Here is a 24,897-nt window from a genome sequence, read left to right on the forward strand (position 1 = left end):
GGCGGCCATTTTGAATAATTCATCTGTAAAACGTTTCAAGATGCATTACAAGTTTGTGTCTCGCTATTTTTTTGTAGCTCATGCCGTCCACTATCACTATGCAAAGTTACACGCTGGTGTCCAGAAGTGAAATATTTTTATAATAGCCAGCTGCACTATTATATTTATAGATAACTTAGTTGAATACACAAAATGAACAAATTTTTTATCATTACACTTTTATTTCCAGATCATTAAAAAAATACATTTACAAATAAAAAACTAAAAATATTCTATTATTGTAGTTAATATTATTAAAGGTTTGAAATTAATATTGGCAGCTTTAATTAAAAACAATATTTTAAAACGCTAGTATTTAAAAACGTGGCGATTTATTAGATAATTATCAATAATAATTAAGAAAAATTAGAATTATAAATAAAATTAAGATAAATAAACTTTTATAAATTTGCAAAAGAAAATAATAACTAAATATTCTTTTCATTGACTAACTGCAACTGATTTTTTATAACCTTGGTTTTCGTCTATCTATTTATTCGCCCATCTCCTTGATCAATTGCGCCCTGAAACCATCTTGAAACAATCGGGTAAATATCTTTATCCTTGGAATTAAGATACTGAATTCTTACTGCTGCTAAAAGAATAAAATGAAAATAAATTTAAAAACTCAATTTACTTTTTGTTTAAATACAAATTATTTTTAAGTTATTTTTAAGTTCTTATACATATACTTTGCAAATCGAGAATTACATTAACTGGTTGGCAGTTTTAAAAATATGTGCATATGATAACCAAAAGCAATTAGCTTATAGGTTCAAGAAAAACTTCTATATGCTCTTTAAGAATCATATAGTTGAATACTAATAAATCATAGTTTACATTGGCAATTAACATCTCTAGTTAAGAATAAAATACGACATTGATAAGTTCAAGTCACCAAGGGAGAATATAATATTTTACAAATTCACAACTAATGACAACACTGGTAATTGTCATAAGTACTAACATATTATATTCTTTCTTAGTGTTGTAAACATATTTTTGTAAATATAATAATACAGTTGACTTTAATAGACTAAAAATTTACATAACTAGTAATACTTACATAGTAAGCACTTTAACACAAAATGATAACATCGCAACTTAATCTTGCCCATTCCAGTAGCTATCATCTTACTTGAAGATCCATTTAGATTACATAAAATGCTAAAATTTTTAGAAAACATGGCACCCAACACACGTCATATGTATTCTGGATGTTCAACTTTACCGCCAATAGAACGCAGATATTCTAACTAAAAGCAAATAATGCTACATATTACAACTTTTTTTATTTAAATTATTTTTTCAAAGGTAAATGAAAATGTAATGCGGTATAATATAACTAAGGTATTATTAAATTACCTTTGATAAATTACAATTATAAGACTTATAAAAAAACTTATCTTTGATCTTATAAAATAATAATTACTAGTTTAAACTCAACCTGTAGACTGCTACAAACATTATAATATAGAAAATAATTTCAAATTACATAGAGAGCCAGCTCAGATTTCATCTGTAGCATAAGGTTAATCCTCTCCAAATCTTCCTTACTTTCAATTGGAAGGCCAGGGGGAACAACAATGTCTTCATTATCCAAAAAACTTTCAACTTCTAAAAACTTATTTTTTTGCTCCAGTTCTGTTAATCTTAACTCCAAAGCTGCTAACTTCTCTATAAACATACTTAAATTATTAAATAATATTTGATTGCATTTGAATCTTATTGGAAAACTGGTTTCAAAAACACAATCTAGTTATTAAATTGAAGACATACATGGATGAAGGTGTTATGGAACTCAAATATTTGGAGTTAAAGTTTTAAATATTCATGTTATTTATCCCTTTAGGTAAATTGATTGCTGTAAAAATGGTATTCTAGCACATTTTTGTGTTGTGTTATTAAGGTCACAGGAAAGAGCTTTATTTAAAACCTTTATCTGCATAACAAAGTAGAAATGTGTATTTTTGTAAAGCCTTCATCCATTTATGACATTAATTAAAACACAATTTTTTTTTTACAAAAAATATAAATAGTTTTCTTTTGTCAATACATGTCAGCATCATAATCAATGTATGTATGCGCAACACATATATAATGTATAACAAGTAGTAAAACAAAAAAAAACAACAAACAAATAGTTTATCCAAAACCTTTCTTTCCTGATCCCCAAAATTTTGAACAGTTTTCTCATAGTTTTTAGAAGTTGATGTCCCTTTTAATAAAATGCTATAATTATATGCATTATATGAATATGTATATATATATACACACACATATACACACACACACACATATATATATATATATAATATAATATAAATGTCATATATGCTTAACATGAAATGTTTATGCCATATTGTATATGCAATTGCATATACCATTTATTTATATACTGCATATATTATGTCAATATTGTATATATGGCATATATTTATGCAATATATACAAAATACATACATATAAACTATTTTACTATAACATATATATTAGAATATAACAACTTTTACGCATGCATGTTATATACAGGATGTCTGCCGATATTTTAAGGTGGATTTCCCTGACTTTTTCCTCATATTTTCCTGATCTTCTACCTGTTTTCCTTGATTTAATTTAAAGTTACCCAAATTCAACTTCACAAAAATTGACCTAGATTCATTTAGAAAAATGCTCTTCAACTGCAAAAATGTAAACAACAATACAACCCACACTAAATGTATCAAGTATTGATACATTTAATGTAAGCAATAATACAACCCATATTAAATGTATCAAGTATTGATACATTCAAAATGGGTTGTATTATTGTTTACATTTTTGCATGTGAAGATTCAAGATTCGCTCGATGCAAGAAAAGTTCATAAAACTATTTGCCAAATAAACTTTTATATTACATGTACTAATATACAACTTATTTAAGTTATGTAAGTTTGAAGAAGAGCCATTTTCCCTGATTTCTCCCTGATTTTTCTAAAATTCAACCTAATTTCCTAGATTTTTTGCAGATATCTGATTTCCCTGATTTTTCCCTGATTTCCCCTGATCTGGCAGACACCCTGTATATATATATATATATATATATATATATATATATATATATATATATATATATATATATATATATATATATACATACATACATACATATACACATACATACATACATACATACATACATACATACATACATACATACATACATACATACATACATACAGAAATACATACATACATACATACATACATACAGAAATACATACATACATACATACATACATACAGAAATACATACATACAGAAATACAGAAATACATACATACAGAAATACACACATAAACATACTACTATACACGCACATATACATTTTAGCTGTATTTTAACTTTTAATAGTAGTTAAAATAGAGCTAAAATGTCTAGTACAAATACAACAATGGTGTCATCATAAAAATAAATTCACTTAGACCATGCGACTAATTATTAAAATACGTTTATAAAACTTACGGGAAACTTTTACGATTCAAAAACACGCGGTACACAGTCGGTTAATGGTTGGCAAGAAATGCCAACAGTTAGCCAACTATAGCCAATACTGGCCCGTCAGTTGGACCAACTAAAGCGTGTTTAATGGGGAGTACTTCATATACTCCTAGCTGTGATCTATGGTATCTTCTTTGTGTTTAAATATACTGTATATTAATATTTGTAATAAATAATTGAATTTGTTTTACAAATCCATTTTTAAGTAAAACATTAGGCAGTTCGGCACTATGTAAGATAAATATGTTGTCCGAAGACAAGTTTGGATAGTGTGTTTTTAGTTGGCTGTAGAGGTTTTTTTTTGAGTCAGAAAAAAAAAAAACAACCACTTAAATAATCCTTTGCTTCCGTTCAAACAATTGGTATAGCTCAACCAAATATGAGTCATACACACGTGCATAACACTTATGTTGAATCCAGCATTTATTTTGATGCCGTATAGTACTGGTCAATTAATGGTGTGATGAGGGTGAAATGAAAAAGTTATTTTTCCACACACATAACAAAAACTGTCGGATGTAGCTAACGTAAACAAAAGACAAGTTTGGATACTGGGTAGTATGTTTGGACTTGGTCGTAGTGGCTTTTATTTGAGCAAAAAAAAACAACAAACAATCACTTACATGATCCTTTGGTTCCATCCAAATCATTGGTTTAGTAAATGGAATAGGTTTTGTTTAGCTCAACCATGGCCTACTCAATCATATATTAAGAATAACTAGATGTCTAACTGCCGTAAATCGGCATAAGAAAAAGTGAAGCAAAAATCGGCCATTATGGGGGGCAAAATCTTTACGCTATTTATCAAAACAAAACAAATACGAGGCTTTTGATTTGTTAAATTAGCCCCCCATAATGGCCGATTTTTTGCTTCAAAAAATACGCGGAAGTTAAACATCTTGTTATTTTTAATATATCACGGCCGTCTACATTTTAAAGGCCGATCCTGAGAGGCCTATTCATAAAAAAGATGGCTGCGCAATTACAGAGAAAAAACATCTCATGCGAACTAAATATAATATTACGAGTACAAATAAAAAGTATTCACAGAAAACTGGCATTTTTTGTTTTCATACTAGCGATTTATGTATTTATAAACATATATATCTATGTATATTATATATATTCAGGGTGGCCAGCGGTCCTTGAAATCCTTGAAATCCTGGAAAAGTCCTGGAATTTTATAGGTCCTGGAAAAGTCCTGGAAAAACACCCCTTTTTACAAAAAATCCTGGAAATCCTGGAAATTTTTTTTATAGAGTTATATATTCCTTTTATTATGAAAACAAGAAAATGGATTATTACATATTCCGTTTTCTTGTTTTCATCTTTTACAAAGTTTTTTAAAAAAAAAGTTAAAAAAATTTAATATTTAAAAAATTAAAATTGAAAAAACGCAATCCAAAAAAGAGATAAAATAAAAGAGTTGTTATATATATATATATATATATATATATATATATATATATATATATATATATATATATTAGGGTGTGACAGTTGCCCCACCTTTGTCGTATGAGGCTGTTCATAATTTTGGTATTGTATTTAGTCATAAAAATAAGATTTATAATGTTTTTTTTAAGATTAATCCACAATTGAATGAGCACTGTCAAATTTAAAATACAGAATTTAGCCTAAAAATCACTATTTTTCCTACACTCTAATACCATGGTGGAGCTTAGAAAATAAAAACGGCTTTCTTATATTAAATACAGCTATGCAAAGTACAAGATGATATGAAAAAGTTTTTTTTACATGGTGTAATAAGGTATAATTGTCTAAATGAAACTACTCGTTTTCCTGGACTAGAAACCATGATTTCTCTTTTTGTGTACGAAATCGCTTTCGCTGATTAGGAATCCGTTGTCTATCAGATTCTATTACTTGGAGAACATCTTTAAAGTGCTTCTCATCCCTAGTTACACCTAGAAAGTCATGGCACACCTTTACACTACGCTCTGCTGCCTCATTTACCACCTGAAGTTTGTCGACAATCAGCTTCATGTTTTGATAGTCTTCCCTATTAATCCAATCATGTGCTGGAGCATAGAGGAATTTATAGGGCATACCAAAAATGCTAAAAAATCTGAATGAATCCGGCCTAATTAGGTCAACTAAAGAAGTACCACATTCTATTGAAGGAGGAAGATAGGGCTTGCCATATCCCCCAAAGTTAAGCCCATCTCTCTTTGTGACAGAAATCTTTTCAAAGAAAAGAATGGATTTCCTCATTTCCTCTTTAGTTTCTACGGCTACCATAGATGAGAACAGAGCCAATGGAATCAACTCCTCAGCTAAGTACCAAGTGTGCTGACTGAATGCCATACAAGCACTTTCAACTAGAGTTGAGTCATGCTCAGCAAATTTTACCAGCTTTTCTACTAAAATCAAGTCATTAACTGGTGCACTAGCTGGTACAGGACAAACAAGCCACCACTGCACATATACTGAAACTGTGAACACAACAAATCGTTCCAATTTTCTTATTTGGTTCCTAGTAACAATTTCAGCTTTTTGAAAATGTTCTTTAATCTGTCCAGACAGAAGCACAATCTTTAGAGAATAAAGGAGTTTACTCATCCACCTTGCTTTGTGAAGGGCACCACGATAGCGCATCTTGAAGTTCTTTGGTTCAGATCCCTTAGTTATTATAAGCAAACAAAGCTGAACCAGCTCTTTGTAGTCACCTTGTGTGAAAGATTGTGTTAATAATTCACGAAAAAAATTAGCCATCTCTTGCTGGTGTTCTTCTTTTATAAACATCATATTAGGGTAATGATACTTCGCTTGTTCATCTGATGATAGTTGAGGGAAATGTTTTTTGAACCTAGAAAAGTGAAAAAGATAGTAAATAAATGTTAGCTTGTAAGTTGAAAATATAAAGAGTAAGTTCACTCATCCCAATTTTTAAAAGTAGCTTTTTACTATATGTGTCTCTTCATTGATTGAAGGTAACACTAATGGTATTTTCAATTAGACTCACCTTTGAAAGATCAAAATATTTGGACTAGCTGATGTCTCAACTTTCAAACCTTCCCAGCAATGACTCAAAAGTAATTCACCCACATGCCTTTGACAAGGAAACCAGAATAGGGCACGATCTAATTCCTTCTGTAAAGATACACATGCAGCAGTTCTCTTTCCTGAAAATGCATACATCTACAGTGTAGATGTAAGATCTTTATTCATATATTCTAAATTTAATTAATTAAGTTTACCTGTATTTGATGAAGTTGTATCAAAAACCATACCAATAACATTTTCTTCACAATTCCATTCTCTAAGAAGTTTTTTAGTTGCTTTTGATTTGATGTCTCCAAGAACTTTACCAGTTTCTTTAGTTGATTTTGGAAGTGGAGGAACGCCAAGGAGCTTTGTTCCATCAGCCCCAGACACAAGAATTGGCAATCGGTCATCTGTTCCTTTGGAATCAAGAGTGTCCATAAGTTTTCCATCCCAATGCACAAGCATTATAGGCGATGACATCCAATTTTCTTTGATCTTCAAACTTATTTCAGGTACAATTGCGGTTCTATACCGATGGGCTGTCCTTACATTTAGACATAGCTTGTAAAGGTCACCCTCACATGCCGCTACAAGGGAATGCACAATTGCACTAAGTTGGGTTGATGAGATGTTGTTACGGATACTGCATGAAACAAGATCAGGGTTTTTCAATATATCATGAGGAACAAAGATATCTACGCCACATTTAACTAATCTTCTGTGTTTCCTACTTTGTGCTATGGTGGTAACTTCTTCAATATTCTCATCCTCACAAGAGCTAGTGCCTAGTTCAAGATTTATCATTTCAAAAGTACGTTTACACAGGTTTAGTTCTTCTCGCTCCAGATGATGTTTTTGTCTTTCTATTCGCTTTTTTGTCTTTTCTGTGACTACTTTATCCAACCCAGAATATGTAGCTACTCTATCATTCAACATGCTTTTCATAAATTCAATATCAATATCGATGGCGTCTTGTTCAACTTTAATTAACCCCTTTTTCTTTGCAGCCATGTCCTTTAGAACTGTGTTCTTATAAAATTTCATTGTCAAATTCAATTCTGATTTAAATTTTATTATTCTAGGTTCATCCTCTCGTCTTCTATAATCTTTCAATTTCATCAAACTAATGAATTCCTTTTCGTAGTAATCTTTGATTACTCTACCAATATTGTTTCTGCCTTCTAGAGTTGGGATATTGGCTTTCTGATAGTGTAAGAGCACATTTCCTATAGTTGCAGATAAAGCTTGATCCCAGTGCAAATCCTTCAGGTTTGATAAAAGGCATAACAATTCTTGTCTCTGTATTGGCAGTTTAGAACCTTTAATTTTCTTGTCATCATCTGCAGGATTGGTGCCAAGTAACAATTTTATATATTTTTTGTGTACTTTTTTATCCATTATTGTATACTACAAAATACAATAACAGTAATATGTAATAACATATAATAATATTTATCTGAAAAAATATCAATATATATATTTTTCTGAAAGGAGTTCAAGTTACAGTTCAAAGTCATTAACAAATGGTAATAAACATCAGGGTCAAACTAGGGTCGAAGGGTTGGGAGTCTGGGGTATATGGTCCCTGCCAGACACGAAGGTCCTGGGCCTAACTATAAAAAAAATCAACAAGTAAAACACACAAAAAGACATAATAATAATAAATGTTTATATGCTTCAATTTTGTAAAAACAATGCAATAAATATTGTAGTTATTTCTAGAATTAAACTGTCACATTTTACTGAATAACATTATCAGAAATATCTTCTACCCTTATCTTCAAATAACCAAAATTAAACCCTTAAGTGATTAAGGGTTTAATTTATTTTGTGCTTAATTTTTTGCTACCATAAGGGCCTTATCTATGTCTTGCCTCCAGACCCCTTACTGCCAGTCGGATCCTGCCCAATATATTGGATAAAAATGATAAAAAAAAAAACTTTGCAAGGTCGGAGCTACCTCAAAAATTGCACAATCTTGAAATTTCACATAAATGCTAGTTAGACCAATATGCAATACTAAAATTATGAACAGCCCTCTACAATAAAAATTTAATATTTTAGGGGCAACTGTCACACCCTAATATATATATATATATATATATATATATATATATATATATATATATATATATATATATATATATATATATATATATATATATATGTTTCTATGAGTTTGAAAAAACTTTACATAAATATATGTATGTATATATGATTTATATTTAACACACAAACAATTATATGTATGTATGTTTGATTTATATGCATATTCAAATATAAATATTTAGTTGTTTTGTTCTAGGACATTATATTTTGCATTTACTGGTCCATTTTATTGTCGAGAAAAAATAAATATATCCTTGAATAACCCAAAAGTTCCTTGAAAAATCCTGGAAATATCCTGGAATTTTAAATTTTCTTTTAGCTGGCCACCCTGATATTTGTGTCTAATATATATTTTTATATCTGTTAATAATACATTAAAATTGACAACAACGTTGGGAATTTATAAAGAAGTCAGAGGTTAAGATTTATGTTCTTTTATATTTTTATCCATTTCTATGTTTTACTACTGTGATCAAAAAGTAAGGTGAATTTTTTTATAAAATGAAAAATCTTTCTTTATTCTTCCAAATCTGTATCGTCCCCCTCCAAATAATCCCCCCCGGCCCCAATGCACTTTTGCCAACGTTTTTTCCAGTCTTCGAAGCATGCCGAAAAGTCCTCGGTAGGGATAGCCTTCAATGCGCGTTCCGATTCACGTTGGATCTCTTCAATGGACTCAAAACGATTTCCCCGGAGTGGTCTCTTGAGCTTTGGGAACAGCCAGAAGTCACACGGTGCTAAGTCGGGCGAATACGGTGGTTGTGGAGCAACATGGGTAGAGTTTTTGGCGAAAAACTCACGAAGAACCAGTGCTGTGTGCGAAGGCGCATTATCGTGGTGCAAAATCCAAGAGTTATTGGCCCATAATTCCGGTCTCTTTTTGCAAATAGCTTCATGCAAACGTCGCATAACGCTTAAATAATATTCCTTGTTGAAAGTTTGGCCAGTTGGAAGGAATTCGTAGTGCACGACACCACAATAATCAATGAAAACAGTCAGCATGACCTTGATTTTTGAGCGACTTTGACGTGGTTGCTTCGGTCTCGGCTCGCCTTTTTCACGGTATTCACTCGATTGGTCGGTTGTTTCAGGGTCGTATGCATAGACCCAAGTCTCATCGCCAGTAATAATTTGTTTGTAGACGTCTTGATAGTCAGAAAGCATTGCTTCACACGTTTTAACGCGACGCCCTTTTTCAAAGAAATTGAGAAATTTCGGCACCAAACGTGATTTGAGTCTTCTGAGGCCCAAATGATCCTTCAAAATCGCTTGCACCGACCCAAATGATATTCCAACCATGTCAACAAGGTCTCGAATGGTTAACCGACGATTTGCAAGCACCAATTCTTTGATTTTGTTGATGTGGCGATCATCTAACGAAGTCGATGGTCGTCCGGAACGTTCCAATTCATCAACACGTTCTCGGCCTTCTTTGAAGTCTTTGTACCACTTGTAAACATTTTTTTGAGACATAGTCTCTTCACCGAAGGCCTTTTGCAACATTCGATACGTTTCAGCAGCAGAAATATCATTCCGCAAACAAAATTTAATAGCACTTCTTTGCTCAACAAAATTAGACATCGTGAAAATCGCCGAATGCACTTTTGGTACTTCAGAAACAAGCGTAAACAAAAAAAAATAATTATGAGTTTGACATGTACTTTTGTCTCTGTCTACTTTTAAAACTTTTAACAGCATCTTTTCTTACAGTGGCATTGATTAGGTTCTGCTTATTTTTAAAAAAGATATTAATTATAATTTTAGAAGCAAAACTTGTTGGGAAGTATTCTGATAAAACAAAGGTTGACTTCTTTAACATTAGCCCCTTGTTTAGTTGTTAAATTTGAAAGTTTACCTAAGACTGCAAAACATCTACATGTAAAATCCTTGAGTGAAAGTGAAGGTACTGTAAGACCACCTCTTGATAGTAATTGTAGATATGGACAAATAACTATATTGCTTGTATCTGTAGCTAGCATAGATTTGCAATAATTGCATTTGCTTCTTTTTATCAATTTCTTAGCTATATAACCAGCAATTGTTGTTGCAACCTCTTCTGTTTCAGGTAGGAGAGTTGATTCAGATATCTCATTTGAGTTTAAATGTAATATTTCCAGTAATTCTTTATTAATTGGGTTATTATGGTCTTTCTTTAGATCATGTTCCCAAAAATTTACATTCTCCTTAATTAAAGACTGACATACTAAGGTAACTTCTAAATGTTGAACTACTAGTAAGCTTACTAGAAATCTCCACCCACTCATCTGTCTATATTATGAAAATCTACGCTCAAAAACAATTGCCCCTGCTAGCACACAACGTTGAAAAAACGTTGAAATAACGTTGATCGACGTTGATCAACGTTGTTACAACGTTGTTTCAACGTTGTTTCAACGTTATGTGCTTGCTGGGGCATTACCAAGTTTATTTGGATTAAATTGTTGTTTAGAATTTGAAATAGTCCACCACTTTTGAAAAATAGTAAGAAAACCAGAAATGTCTTTTCTTCCTGGAAAATAACTTTTAAAACTTGTAATTGTTGTTTAATCAAAAATGGACAGTGGAAGAGAAACATTTTGCTTTCTGTTACCAGGGTGAAGACTTTGATATGTGATTTTTGGAACTTTTCTTAAATTACCCTGAGGTTGTTCATCTTTAGAATGTAGATGATGAAAATCTCCCTAAGTAATATAACCAGCTGGACAACTATATTAGAATCATCCTTTATATTGTATGTGAACGATGGAAAGACTAATTTTTTACAGTGTAATAAATTATTTCTGATATTTTTAACTAAGTGAACACTATCATAAAATAAGTATATTTTATTATTTGGACTATCAGTATGATAAATAAATAAACTTGATTGGTTACCAAATTTAGAATGAAGCAAACTAAAAGCAGTTACATTTGCTTGATGATTGTCAGTAACAATTCCTCGAATTTTAAAACCAGATAGAGAAAGAGAACTAATAGAATCTGATATTTGATCTGAAAGCCAATTATCACTTATAGTAACTTCAAGTATTACTTTTATAATAAAAGGAATAGATTTCTTTAAAATATCATAAATGCAACAACTCATTTGTACAGAGTACCTTTGTCATCTGCACCCACATAAACACCACTACAATATTGTGCTTGTTTCTGAAGATAAAATTCATCTACCATAGGCGTAGAGTTTTAGTTTTCCCGGATGGGGCATAAACTATTTAGTAGGAGTTGAAAATCTATAATAAAAAATAAAAAGTTTTTTTAATGGGTATAAAAATGTAATCATTTTTTCAAGTAAAATGTGTTCATGCGTATGGAGGCACGCATTATAAACTTATCGATCAAATGATCTAGATCAAGAGTGTAGGCAATATCGCGATGGCAATTTAAAATAGCGAGATGATTCAATCGCTCCTGAGACATTGTAGAACGAAAATAAATCTTTAGCCTACGAAGACAAAAAAAAGAGCGCTCACACGTAAATGAGGTGACAGGCATACATACTAAAATTTTTACCAGCTTCACAAACTCGGGAATCAGTGGAATTAATTAAGAAAGGACACCATCATGTTCTACAAGCTCATTCAAAACTGATTCAAAAACAATTAGTTGAATATTCTTGTACTTTGCATGATCCATAAATATGTCGCGATGGAGTTGTAGCCTTCTGTAATCTTCAAAGTCATCTTTGTAAAAAGCCTCAACGAATCCAACTTCCAAGCACCAACCAATGAGAAATTTTTCTACATTTGCTAAATGCTCACTGGTCTCAGTCGGTTCGAAACGGGTGGCAAGTCCCGTTATAACACAATCCAGAGATGCATAGAAAAGCTGGCGGTAGTGGTCCTCTGGAGTCGTAGCAAAGTATGGAACTCCACTTCCAGTAAATTTTGATGTAATTTTACGTTTCCGTGGCATCTCTGGTTTGTCAAGTAAACTATATTCTGCTGCTACAACGGCTGCATCCCATAACACTTTGAGGCGAGTATCACCCCGTGTTGATGGTATTTCTTGCTTTGCAAGAATTAAGCTGCATGCCTAAAATGATTTTCAATAAACGTTTAACATTATAATTTGCTTAAAATAATATGTTAAAAAAAAACACTATGAAATAAAACAAAATTTACCTCGGAGTGCTGTATTAGCACCCTCGATTATCGTGAAGATCATGCGCAAAATTTCCAATTTGAAAAATGGGTCAAACTTACAAAAAGATTCCAGATAACCCGCTGCTTCTGACTTATTTTTGGCTGAATTATCAGAATGGTTTTCAAAATCCTCTAAACAGTTGGTAATGGCAGAATAGTTACTCGTAATAGATATAATGGACGGTTTTCTAAGGATCCATCGAGTGTGGCAAAATGGCCGTAGTGTTGTTCCACTTTCTACATCCTCTACATTTCAAAATTTGTTGAAACATGCCAATCGTTTTGGAGATCCACGGGTAAATGCGATGAATGATTGCACTAAATTCATAATATTCCTGATCTCTGTTTGAATTTCAACAGAATCTTGTGCTACCAAGTTGAGATTATGAGCGCGGCAGTGCACGTAAACTGCCCGCTCTTCTTTCCCCCTCAATAAAGTCTGCAATCCATAGATACTTCCAGACATGTTAGACGATCTGTCAAAATATTGGCCCCAACAATTTTGAATCAACAGGCTAAATCGACACAAAACGTCCATCAAACAGTTTAACAAAGCTGCGCTCTAGATGTTCTCGGTTTGCTAAAATCCCATTAAAAGCAATTTTAAATTTTTCATTAACACGCCGAATGCAGATCGAAACTTGTTTTTTCGCGGACATGTCCGTTGTTTCATCGGCCATCAAACTATAGAATCGTGATTCCCTTATACTTTCGCATAGCTTACGAAGCGTTGCATGAGCAAAGTCTTGTATGATTTCGTTTTCAATTTCAAGCGAGAGCCACTTTTGCTTTTCAGGACGATTCAACCATTTCTTCAGTTCCAGAGAATCGTCTGCTCGTAGTTTGAGTAGCATGCGAAAGTTTGAATTATTTTCAACCTTTCCACGAATGACAAGGCCTTGCGTTCCCTTACACATTAAGAAGAAACATTTATTAATCCAGTAAATAAATTTAATGATTGATAGTTAATCTAAATTTTTCTTAAAGGAAATTGAGGAATAACCAAAAAAAGAAGTGTTGTAAATATTTTTGATAAATCCGTACGATTATGATGACTGTCTTGAACAAGGAGGTCTAGGCTCCTCTGTAAAAAACGGCGACTCAACAACAGCAGTTAGATCAGTTGCATAATCTAACTGAACAAATGATAAACTTTCATCAGTATTATCTTGGAAGTTATTAGCATTTTGAGATTCAGAAAATAATGCAATTGTTTCAATTTGATTTTCTTTTTTTGAAAAGTATTCACTAATCTTCTTTATTCTACAACATCGTACAAATTATTACTTAAAAGTCAACGTAGAACAATTAAAAAATTTCTTCAAAAACTTAGGTTTTTTTAATTCAAATGATTTTTAATTCAAAACTTTTAAATAATTAATACAAATAATTCTGCCATATTTATCAAAGAAAGAAAATACTGAACGAACTTTTAACTCACACAACTCTTTAGTTTATGTAGTTCCGTTAATTTGCTTTTTGTTACGTTTTTACCGATCCCAAACGCCCTTGAGACTCAATCAGAAGCGTGGAATTTCTGAAATTCGAAAAATAATTAAAACTTTTGAAAGGTTAAACTTTTGAAAGGTTAAACTTTTGAAAATCACCATAGGTATTTGCGGAAATATTACAATCGTTTTTAAATTGTTATATTTGTTAATGTTTAAGTATATTATGGTTTTTATTTTTTAAATATTTTTGAAAGCTTGGTGAATTTCCCCGGGTGGGACAAAGCCCCAGCGACAAATTTCCGGATGGGAAATTGAGATGTTTTTTAAATTCAAAGCCTTCTGGTGAATGTTTAATATTTAACATGTTCCAGTCAGTAATTTTATCATTTTTAGAAAAAGAACTAAGTTCATCTTTTTGATAAATCCGAGTTTCAGGTGGTTTTCTCATAGCAATAGGTGATGGTAGTGTGGAAGAATGTTTTAAGCATTCACTTGAAAAAACTTAAGAAATAGGATCCAGATTCCAATTTAACTTGCATTTTATACCACGGATATGGTACTTTTCATTAATATGCTTTTCACACAAAACTGAGTCAGGTGAAGGCACCCAATCACTACAACTTACAAAATGAACCCAATAATCTAGTAACTCTTCATTTTTTAAAGGAAAATGAAAAGAAGCAACTTTTTTTTATCTTCCAAAGAACTGACGTATCCAGTTTTACAACCATATGCAACACACTTGCTAACCATGATATGATACTTTTTTAACTTTTATTAACTATCTATCTATCTATCTATCTATCTATCTATCTATCTATCTATCTATCTATCTATCTATCTCTCTATCTATCTATCTATCTATATATATATATATATATATATATATATATATATATATATATATATATATATATATATATATATATATATATATATATATATATATATATATATATATATATATATATATATATATATATATATCTATACATAAGTCATACATATATTTATCATACATCAGAACGCACTTTTTTTTGCGTATTGCGTATTGAGTATAATACTCATATCATACTCAATACGCAACTCAACGTACGCAATTTCTTTGAGTATAATACTCAATATGCAACTCATAGTACGCATTTTTATTGAGTAGCAATACGCAATACGCAACTCATAATACGCATATTTTTTGAGTATTTTGCGTAAAAAATACGCAATTTTTTTTAGTGTAAAATATAAATTAGCTGTTAAAGTATATATTTTTTTACAAATAACAAACAAAAACACTAAATTATAATTTAACCATTATAATTTGTTTTTTAAGATAAATTATTAAGGTTTGCGTGTCGAAAATCACGTCTTGAAGCCTCTAGGGAGTAAGTAGCATTGCTTTTAATGACTTTATGAGCTTGTTTCAAATAACAATTTACAATTTGCTGTTTTACAAGTTGATAAACTTTGAGTTGATTTGTTTTGTAAGTTGATAAACTTCTTGCGTTTGTATTTGAAATAATGACTTTTTTTATAATTTTTTGTTACTTTTATGAGGCTATAGATGTATATAAGATGCAAGTATTTATCTTTTTATCTATAGTAAATAAGTTAGATAAATAAAATAAATCATTTTAATCTTTTATCTTATATAAACTAAAGTAATTTATATATGTAATGTAATTTAAACTAGTTTTATAATATTGCTTATTTGCTTAGCAAAAGTTTTATTTTAGATTTTTTGCTTTAACATGTATGGAAGATCCGCCAAACGAAAATTAGGTTCAGACTCTAATGTAAAGAGTTTGAGAAAAAAAAAAGAAAAAAGTATAAATAAAGAAGATAAAGAAAATCAGTCTGTAAATAAACAAATAAATTCTGACAGAAGTAATCGTGCCTTATTGTCGATTGAAAATAGTCAACCATCGTGCAGCGAAAGCATAAGCAATGCTTTATTAACAAATATAAGTATTAAACGATATGTTAAAGAGATTAATGAAATTAAACATAACTTGAAAAACAATAAATTTCCGCGTAAAATTTTCAAATTTGGTGACACTGAAAAAAATTACAGTTCGGTTTTAAACTTTTTTCATTGCCAAGCCGAAATCAATTTTAAGCCCGGAAAGAAAGAAAAATTACATTTTACCTGCATTTATTGCTATAAGGTATTACATGAACCACTAGGTAAAAGTGGTAATTTTTTTAAGCATTTTAATTCCACACAATGTAAGGGCAAAGACGATTTTATGGCTTGGAAAAAGGCTTATGATGATATAAGTCTTGATAATGATGATGACTCGTTGTTAGATGACAATATTATGGATCTAACTAAATATGTAATGTCATCCAATATGGCAACACAAGAGCTAGGTAACATTCATCTAAAAAGACTTTTAGAGCGTCATAAAAATCATTTACCATGCGAGAAGTCTTTTGTCTATAATATAGTTCCTATGGTAGTTGAAAAGGTAAAAAAAACAATCACTAACTGCCTTAGAAAAGCCAAAACTATTACATTAATAGGTGATATCTGGGATGGCCGCCAACTGGCTGATTTTTTTGCCTTATGTTGCCAGGTTACCTTTGCTGATTTCAGTAAAAAGCTAATAGTTCTTGGTCTTCAACGAATGAGTGGCCCACATAATGCTGAAAATATTATATTGGTTTCAGAAGAAATGTTAAATCAATATGATTTCGATAAATCTAAAGTTGACGGTTATGTGAGTGATGGTGGTAAAGCTTTTCTTAGAGCTTTTCCACAAATGCTCAACTATGAATTGGAAAACGGCAATTGGATTGAAGAAGACTTTTGGGAAGAATTGTTTGAGAATGACGACAGTGATGAGAATGATCAGGAACTAAAAGATTCACCTGAAAACAAAATTGTACCTGAAATTAACGAATTGCTTACTGAAGAAATAAATCCAATCCAAAATGATATTAGATTTAGCAAACTATCTAATGAGATTGATGCTGAGATTGATGCTACTGGAATTGATGATGCTGATAATTATGAATTTGGGGATCATAGTATAGTAGATCAATTAGAGTTTGAACTCGGCAGCAGAAAAGTACCTCGTTTTGCATGCACAAACCACAAATTTAATATTTCAATACGTAATACTGTGAGGTCATGCAAACGATTGAAAACTATTTTGTCATTGCTTTGTTCATTTGCTAAAAAAACTCATCAGACAATTCAAATTGCCCGAATATTTCAACAAAAAAAAAACATAGATTAAGAAACGAAAATTTAACTCGTTGGTCATCAAGTTTTTTAATGTTGATTTGTTTTTACAAAGCATATAAAAAAACATTGCTTTGAAACTATTAAATGTCCAGTTACTCAAGCAGAGATTGAATTCTATTTATCATTGATGCTCCCAGCATATAGATTTACGCTTTTGAATCAAAGAAATCGCGTACATATTGGTGACTTGGTACCAAGTTTACATTTATTAATCATGCAATATGAGGAAATGGCTAAAAAAGATGATAAAAAGAAAAAATTTTGCGAATTGCTGATAACTAATGTAAAAAGACAGTTTGAGCATGAGCTAAACTCTGCTGTTTATGCAGCTGCTGCAGTTTTAAATGTTTCTAAACTTTATCTATGGTATCAAAGACCGATTGCAAAAGCCACAGTCAGTTTGGGACTAAGTTCATTAGTAAACTTGGCAATTGAATTTAATAAAAAAAAACGAAAAAAACGATTTGACAGCAAGTGGTTCTATTAATAGTTTCTCTCAAAAAAGTGTTCCTGACGATGAAGCCTTTGATCAGTTTTATCAAAGCATAGAATTGGATCAGGTAGAGTACAATAAAAAAGAACTTAGCATCGGACACCTAGCTGACAAAGAAAGGAATAACTTTGTAAACATTTTAAGTAACCATAATTTCACCAACAAAACTCATTATGATGCATTTTGGTTTGAGAAAAGAAAAGAATTGCCATATCTTTATAATTTGTGTCTCATGTTTTTTAATATACCGACATCCTCCGCTTATGTTGAACGTTTTTTTAGCATATGTGGTGTAGTTAATCGAAAAAGAGCCAGCAACATGGCCGATGAAACACTAATAAATCGTGCCTTTTTAAAAAGTAACTTAACCATACTTAATGAAATGGCTGAGTGAAAATAATTCTTCAGTTGTTTGAAAATTTTCTTCATTACTTTTGTTTTTGTTTATGAATTGAAAATACAGTTTAGAAAAATATAATTTTTTTTTTCTCTTTCATTTCGTGTTTCTGTTTGTTCATTATATAAAAAACAATATTACTTTTAGAACAAAATTATATTTTACACTCAAAAAAAAAAAGCAAATTACTCAAAAAAAAATGCGTATTATGAGTTGTGTGTTGAGTATTCTACTCAAGAAAAATGCGTACTATGAGTTGCGTATTGCGTATTGCTACTCAATAAAAATGCGTACTATGAGTTGCGTATTGAGTATTATACTCAAAGAAATTGCGTACGTTGAGTTGCGTATTGAGTATGATATGAGTAATATACTCAATACGCAATACGCAAAAAAAAGTGCGTTCTGATGTATGATATATATATATATATATATATATTATTTTTATCCTTTTTAAACCAATAATCTTAAACAAGTTTAAAATTTTACACTTGCAATTTTACACTTTATCACTTGTAGCAGCGTCATTTGCTTTCTTTGCGCAAATAGGCCTCTTAGAATCGGCCTCTAAAATGTAACATATACGGCCGTGTACTATAGTAGGCCATGTCTCAACCTAATAAGAGTCTCACACACGTTACAAAACATTTATGTGGAAGCCAGCATTTATCTCGATGCCGTACAGGAAATCCAATAGCAAAAACTATCGAGGTTGTTAGAACATGTTTGTGGCATATTTACGACGTAACTAACGTAAGTAAAATGTAAGTTAGTTGAATGCAATAGTCATACAGTAGCCTAAATGAAGTTATTCAAACGTAAATGAGGTCTGAAATGAAGATTAGCTGTCACAAAAAAACTGGGTGTGATACACCTGCATAAACATATATCATCGCTAGTTTTATGTGACAAAAACTATTTATCAGTGTCTTTTTAATGAAAATGCAGAACACCAAAGATACACTGTTACTTAATCATTTAGAAACAAATTTTGAATGACAACCACAGATATATTTGAAACATCATAGGCTTTTGACACTTGTTTTATAAAGAAGAAAGAAAAAAATTTGGAAAGTTATTTATTTAAAATTTACATGTAGCACTCCCTTACAAAAAGCAGGTTTTAAGAAACACTCCATCAAAAAAATTTTTTTGGAAGACACGACATATTAAATCGTATTATAACTCAGTTTAGTACATTAGTGTTGGTTATTTTTACTTAACATTTTACATGGTGTCCAGAAAATTTTGGTGAAGTTTAAAGAAATGTAAAGTTGAAAATAAAAAAATGTTCAAAGAATGCTTTTTATTTATTTGTTTGTTTGTTTGTTTGTTTTTTTTTTATGTGTGATTATAGGAAAGTTGTTAAAATGGCGTCCGTTTCGTTAATAGCACTCTTTTAATCTTAAGTTAAGATTTCTCAGTACACGTCTAAACAAAGCCTTAGATACTTAAGCCAAATTTGCTGCGGTAAAACGGTTGAAATTTTTTGAGCTCCACTTAGTAATCGTTTCATAGTTTTAATACAGGAGCATGGTTCCAAATGAAGCCGTATACTGTAATTAATGCACGTCCTCCACGATCTTCAAAAAAGTTAAGTTCAATTATTCCTTTGGCAGACATCAAATTGTTGCTGTAAACATCAAACAATTATTCAAACTGCAGCGTTATGAAATTCAATCAGTGACCCTAATCGGTTCTCTTCAATTCATTGACACGTTAACTTTTATGTGATGTAAATCCCGTTTTAAAATGATATGCAAATACAATTTTCTTTATTGATTGTAAGACACGTCTGATTCTTTCTTTTACTCTGACGGCAAACGATCTTTATTTTGAATTGAAACAACAGATCCCGATAATTTAAACTTTTTAATCCATTTTCGAATGATGTGGCGTTGAGGAAGAGTTATGAGTTCATAATGAGCACAAAAAAAGCTTTGCAATGATAGAATTATTGTTTAGGTAATATGCTCGGACAAAAAACGCATGCTGTTGGAGGGTAAACAGCTCCATTGCTACTAAATTTACACAAACCAAGCTGCTTGATTTTGCATGCATCCCACCTTTCCACACACACACATCTCTCAGTAATTTCAAAAAGAAATACCACTTACCTTTTCCGAACACCTTGTACAGTGGTTTGTATCAAACACGCTTTTCTAAGTATCCTTTAACATAAATGTAATTTTGTTTTGAAGAAAATTCTACCTTAGCATTCATCAGATGCTTCACATAGTTAGAATGGTCAAGTCATGGTAGTTTATGTTTATTCTAAAAATTAGGAAAAACTCTAGGATTGTTTTCATCATTCTGCTGTGAGTACCATCACCACCATTGCTCTTCAAACAAAGATCCCAGTTATCAAACAGAACACGTGCTTTAAAATTTATGGACAAATTTAGGGCAAGATATGATGGTATAAGACTGCCTACTAGATAGCCCACATATTCCTTTACTTTTCCATTTCCATAACAACTTTTAAAAAGTTTATCCATAGCCATGGATGGTGGTATGTAAGGGACAATTGATAAAGAAACCTTTTCTTTAAGAATTAACTGGAAGCATTTTTTGATTAGCTACACAGATATTTCCAAAGACTGTAAGTAAATGCAAAACAATTACAGGTTATTTTAGGTCTTGAGTAGATCTAAGCACGATTGTATCAAGATAGTTCGACATTTTACGAAGCAGTTTAGAAGGATCTTTTCCAGCAGCTGCCACTTATTTGTCTGTTGCAAATATTGTGAATCACTCATCCTTAACTAAAATTGGAGCACAATTTCTGTACTTATTTATATTGAATAATGGTAAATATCCTTGTTGTGGTTACAATCTTAATGCCACTCAGAGTGCATACCTTTTTGCAACTATCAGTATGGGTGGTTTATTATGTGATGATGGTGTTACGCTATTCTAAACGTGAGAAAATAAGAAACAGTATAAAAGTTAAATAAGAAATATTAAGGCAATACTAAGAATTAATAAATTTATATGAGAATATTTAGGATTATTATGATCTACATGATTATCGGAAAAATGCGTTGAAAAATGTTTTTTCACCTTTATGTCCAATTAATTTCTACTTTATTAATAAATTAATTTTTATAATCGTAAAGTTCCTACAACTTTGTAATTTGTTTTCAGACACCTAGAAGTAAAAAGTTAAAATACTGGGAAGAGTTACTTTATTTTGTAAAACAGTTAAAAAATTATGAAATTGTGCCACTCTAGAACAATAATAAAGATTTATTAGCAAATTATTGATTTTCATACTTTGGTGAACTAAGCTTAAAGATTATTTAAAAAAAATTTGATAGTTCACAAGCCTGGGTGGTTTATAATACTATTCTTCTATGAACATGTTCACCAACAAAATTTTTATGTGACGAAAATTTATTCTTGTTAGATTGAGAGTGATAGCCAGGACCATTCTATAGTCAAGAATCAACTCCTAGCTTTTTACTTGATGCAGACTATCATTCAGCAAACACTTTAAGAGAAGTTGTTGAATGCTCAGCTTTTATTTTTCTAGCATAGATCCACAAACAATACAAGCATCTAATAATCAACATGTAGGGGAGAGCAAGGTTGGTTGTCACGCGGGGTTGGTTGTCACAAAGTTTAATACAGGAAATGTAGATAAGATTTAGAACATTAAAATCATACAATCAAAATCTTATATAAAAAAAAACATTTTCACTGTAATTTTCAGCTTTTTTTAGCGTGTAGAAAACAAGTTATTTGTTTTTATAGGTTTTTGATATGAAAAAGTTAAATTTTGCTAACTTAGAAATTTTCTTTTACCAAACAAAAATTATTTTATTGTGTTTGAAATAATATTTTTAAAGTTTTTTATTCATTTGAGTAACTTAATCCACAAAAAATTCTCATGAAATTCACACGCTTTTAGGTAAATTTACAGGTGTCTTGCAACTTACATAGAAGGGGTTGCTTGTCACAAAATATATGGGAATGGTTGTCACAATTGCCTCGACTTCGTGTGCTGCAAACTAAATGCCGCTTTTAGATATTCCTTGCTTATTTGTCCATATTATTGAGGAATATTTTAATGTTTAAAATATTATTTCAAAATCTAAAGTCAATGTGTTATATTTGTTTAACTAAATATCTATAATCTAAATAACTTTTATTTCAATATGTATAACTTTAAATTGTGATCCTATGTTTAATATAATTATAGAAAAAGGAACACAGAAGTTCAGCTGTTTGTTGTTTTGTTTGTACATTGTTTATATATATATATATATATATATATATATATATAAAACAACAGAAAAGTTTTAGATCAAATTTTGGCCGCTGTAGTAGCTAATTTTACTAAATCGAAAAATAAAATTTTCGCTAAAAAAAACCCAATTTTTTATAGGGTTTTGTTTCTCATGTTCGTAAATTTTTGTAAGAATGTTAAACATTTCGCAGCGTAGCTACTTAATTTTGAATAGGAGTGAAATAAAATGGCAAATTATTTGTTGCAGCAGTAGCAAAATCCTGTTTGTCATGTTTTCAAACAACTTTAAGCTTACCCCCGTGCATTTATAACATTGAATACATATTTAGTATCACCTTTTTATTAACAAGGAGGTCTTATATAAGAACTAAAAGTCATTAACCGAGAACCTGTAGCGATTGGTGTTTAAAACATTACTTAAAATTACTAAGGTTTGATGTTTTTTTAAAGATTTTTTATCGAACAAAATCAGAAATCATACTAAATAGGCGCAGAAATTATATTTTTGTTTTGTTTTTCAATTTAATTTTAGTTTAACGGCCGCTTTTTTAACGAAGATGTTTCTGACAATGTTTTTCGAATGCAGTATCGAGTCCCAAGAGCTTTATTAGATTTTTAGAAACTAGACTTAAAGATGATTTGCAACATTATACTAAGCGAAATAAAAGCATTTCAGTACGTTTCCAGATAATGGTATTTCTTCATTTTATTGGCACAAAGGTTTTTTTTCATGCTCTCTGAGACTATCATGTTACACACAGTGTAGGAGAAGCTATTTTCAATGTTAGTGTATTAAGTTAATATATATATATATATATATATATATATATATATATATATTAGGGGTGTCCACTATGCAAAAAACTTTCAAAACCACCCAAATTGAATTTTTTCCCATTCTAGTGTTGTGTATAATGTAAAAATTTTTTTATCAAATTTTAATAATTATTCTAGAGCCCCCTCAGAGCCCCTAAAGACAAGCCCTAATTTCCTGTTTAAAACAGTATCTTTTTTAGTTAAAACACTGAGAAATAATTATTGTGAATCTCATTTTTCAAGTATTTAGAAATTAAATCACAGAAATCAAGCCAAACAAAAGCAGCTTGCATAATCCCAGCCGGCACGCAACGTTGTATTAACGTTGTATATACGTTAGATTTTAAGTTTGTACAACGTTGCCGGTTCGGCAAAATGGAAAGGTTTTGTAACGTAAAATTCTTACGTTAGATTTACGTTAGATAATAACGTTATACAAACGTTATTATCTAACGTAAATCTAAATGTTAGATTAACGTTATACTAACATAAATTTAAGTTGGAAAATTATTGGCGTTTTATATTAACGTAAAATATTGATTGTAATTGTGTTTAATATTTAATATTAATATACTGTTACATTCATATAAACCTGCCAAAGCCTATGGCTTCGTGTCATGGTTATTTAATGAATATAACCGTATGTAAACGGTTTATATATACCTTTAATGTTAATATACTAACATTAAATGTTTAACACAATTAAAATCAATATTCAACATTAATATAAGGGTTTCTAATCCCTTACAAGGCGTTAGAAAAACAGTTTTGGGGATACTCTAACTAAAAATACAATAAATGTTTTTAAAGACTTTACTTAAAGATGTATTATGTATTCTTTTGTATATTATATAGCATATATAATAAATTTACAAAAAAACTCAAAATTAATAATTGTTCAACAACCACTTGCATCCTCAATTAATTTTATTTTTTCTTCCATTTACAAATGCTGAGAAATTTAAGATGCTTCCTATTTGATCTTTTATTTGTGCTTCCATCGAAGACTCGTGCATTAGCAGGATGACTTCTAAAATACAACATGGGATACTGTTAATGGGATGTTAAAAAAACAGTTAAAAATACATTTTTCTTATAACTGACTAGTTGCTTGATTTTTTATTAACGCTAACTTTCAAGATTCAAGACTAAAATATATCTAAGTATACAAAACATATGCAAGGAAGAAGAGATAGATAGAACAATATTAACATATTAAAATCTTCATTATCATCACTCATAAGAACCTCAGAGTCTAGGTCAGAACTCTCAGTTTCAGAAGTATCTTTATGATCAAACACATAAATAAAATCGTTATAGTTCTCAATTTCAATGTTTTGGAAATCAATGCTACTCTCCATTTCTTCATTTACAAGAAGATTGTTTAAGGCTGGATTACTTT

General features: G+C 30.6%; 1 protein-coding gene, 1 long non-coding RNA gene and 2 pseudogenes across 6 annotated transcripts; 1 reads left to right on the forward strand and 3 right to left on the reverse strand.

The window, feature by feature from the left end:
- Positions 1–462: 462 nt before the first annotated feature.
- Positions 463–4,323, reverse strand: LOC149888694 (uncharacterized). 5 transcript variants are annotated; one of them, XR_016453068.1, is made up of 5 exons: positions 3,544–4,323; positions 2,196–2,257; positions 1,535–1,716; positions 1,106–1,295; positions 466–634 (listed from the first exon to the last, which is right to left on the reverse strand). It is a non-coding gene; the product is annotated as an uncharacterized LOC149888694 (long non-coding RNA). The 5 variants fall into 5 exon arrangements; XR_016453069.1 differs by lacking the exon at positions 3,544–4,323 and having other exon boundaries at positions 463–631; positions 2,196–2,350; XR_016453067.1 differs by lacking the exon at positions 3,544–4,323 and having other exon boundaries at positions 467–634; positions 2,196–2,346.
- A 5,266-nt stretch (positions 4,324–9,589) lies between these two features.
- LOC149888695 (protein GVQW3-like) lies at positions 9,590–10,278 on the reverse strand. The gene is made up of 2 exons (XM_090089105.1): positions 9,703–10,278; positions 9,590–9,610 (listed from the first exon to the last, which is right to left on the reverse strand). Exons 1-2 carry the CDS (start codon positions 10,276–10,278, stop codon positions 9,590–9,592), a joined length of 597 nt encoding a protein of 198 aa, XP_089945231.1.
- Positions 10,279–11,973: 1,695 nt separating this feature from the next.
- On the reverse strand, positions 11,974–13,421 carry LOC149888696 (zinc finger MYM-type protein 1-like; annotated as a pseudogene).
- A 2,082-nt stretch (positions 13,422–15,503) lies between these two features.
- Positions 15,504–18,505, forward strand: LOC149888697 (uncharacterized; annotated as a pseudogene).
- Positions 18,506–24,897: the final 6,392 nt, after the last annotated feature.

Source organism: Hydra viridissima, unplaced genomic scaffold (assembly GCF_058129835.1).
Source record: "Hydra viridissima isolate aposymbiotic clone 2 unplaced genomic scaffold, HvirCarnegie_v1 scaffold_5, whole genome shotgun sequence".
NCBI lineage: Eukaryota > Metazoa > Cnidaria > Hydrozoa > Anthoathecata > Hydridae > Hydra > Hydra viridissima.

Excerpts from the sequence above, each read along its gene's own strand:
- LOC149888695 (XM_090089105.1), bottom strand. The coding sequence starts at position 10,278 with ATGTCTAATTTTGTTGAGCAAAGAAGTGCTATTAAATTTTGTTTGCGG. Across the intron at positions 9,611-9,702 it reads AAAGTCGCTCAAAAATCAAG|CGTTATGCGACGTTTGCATG; the intron begins GTCATGCTGACT and ends ATATTATTTAAG.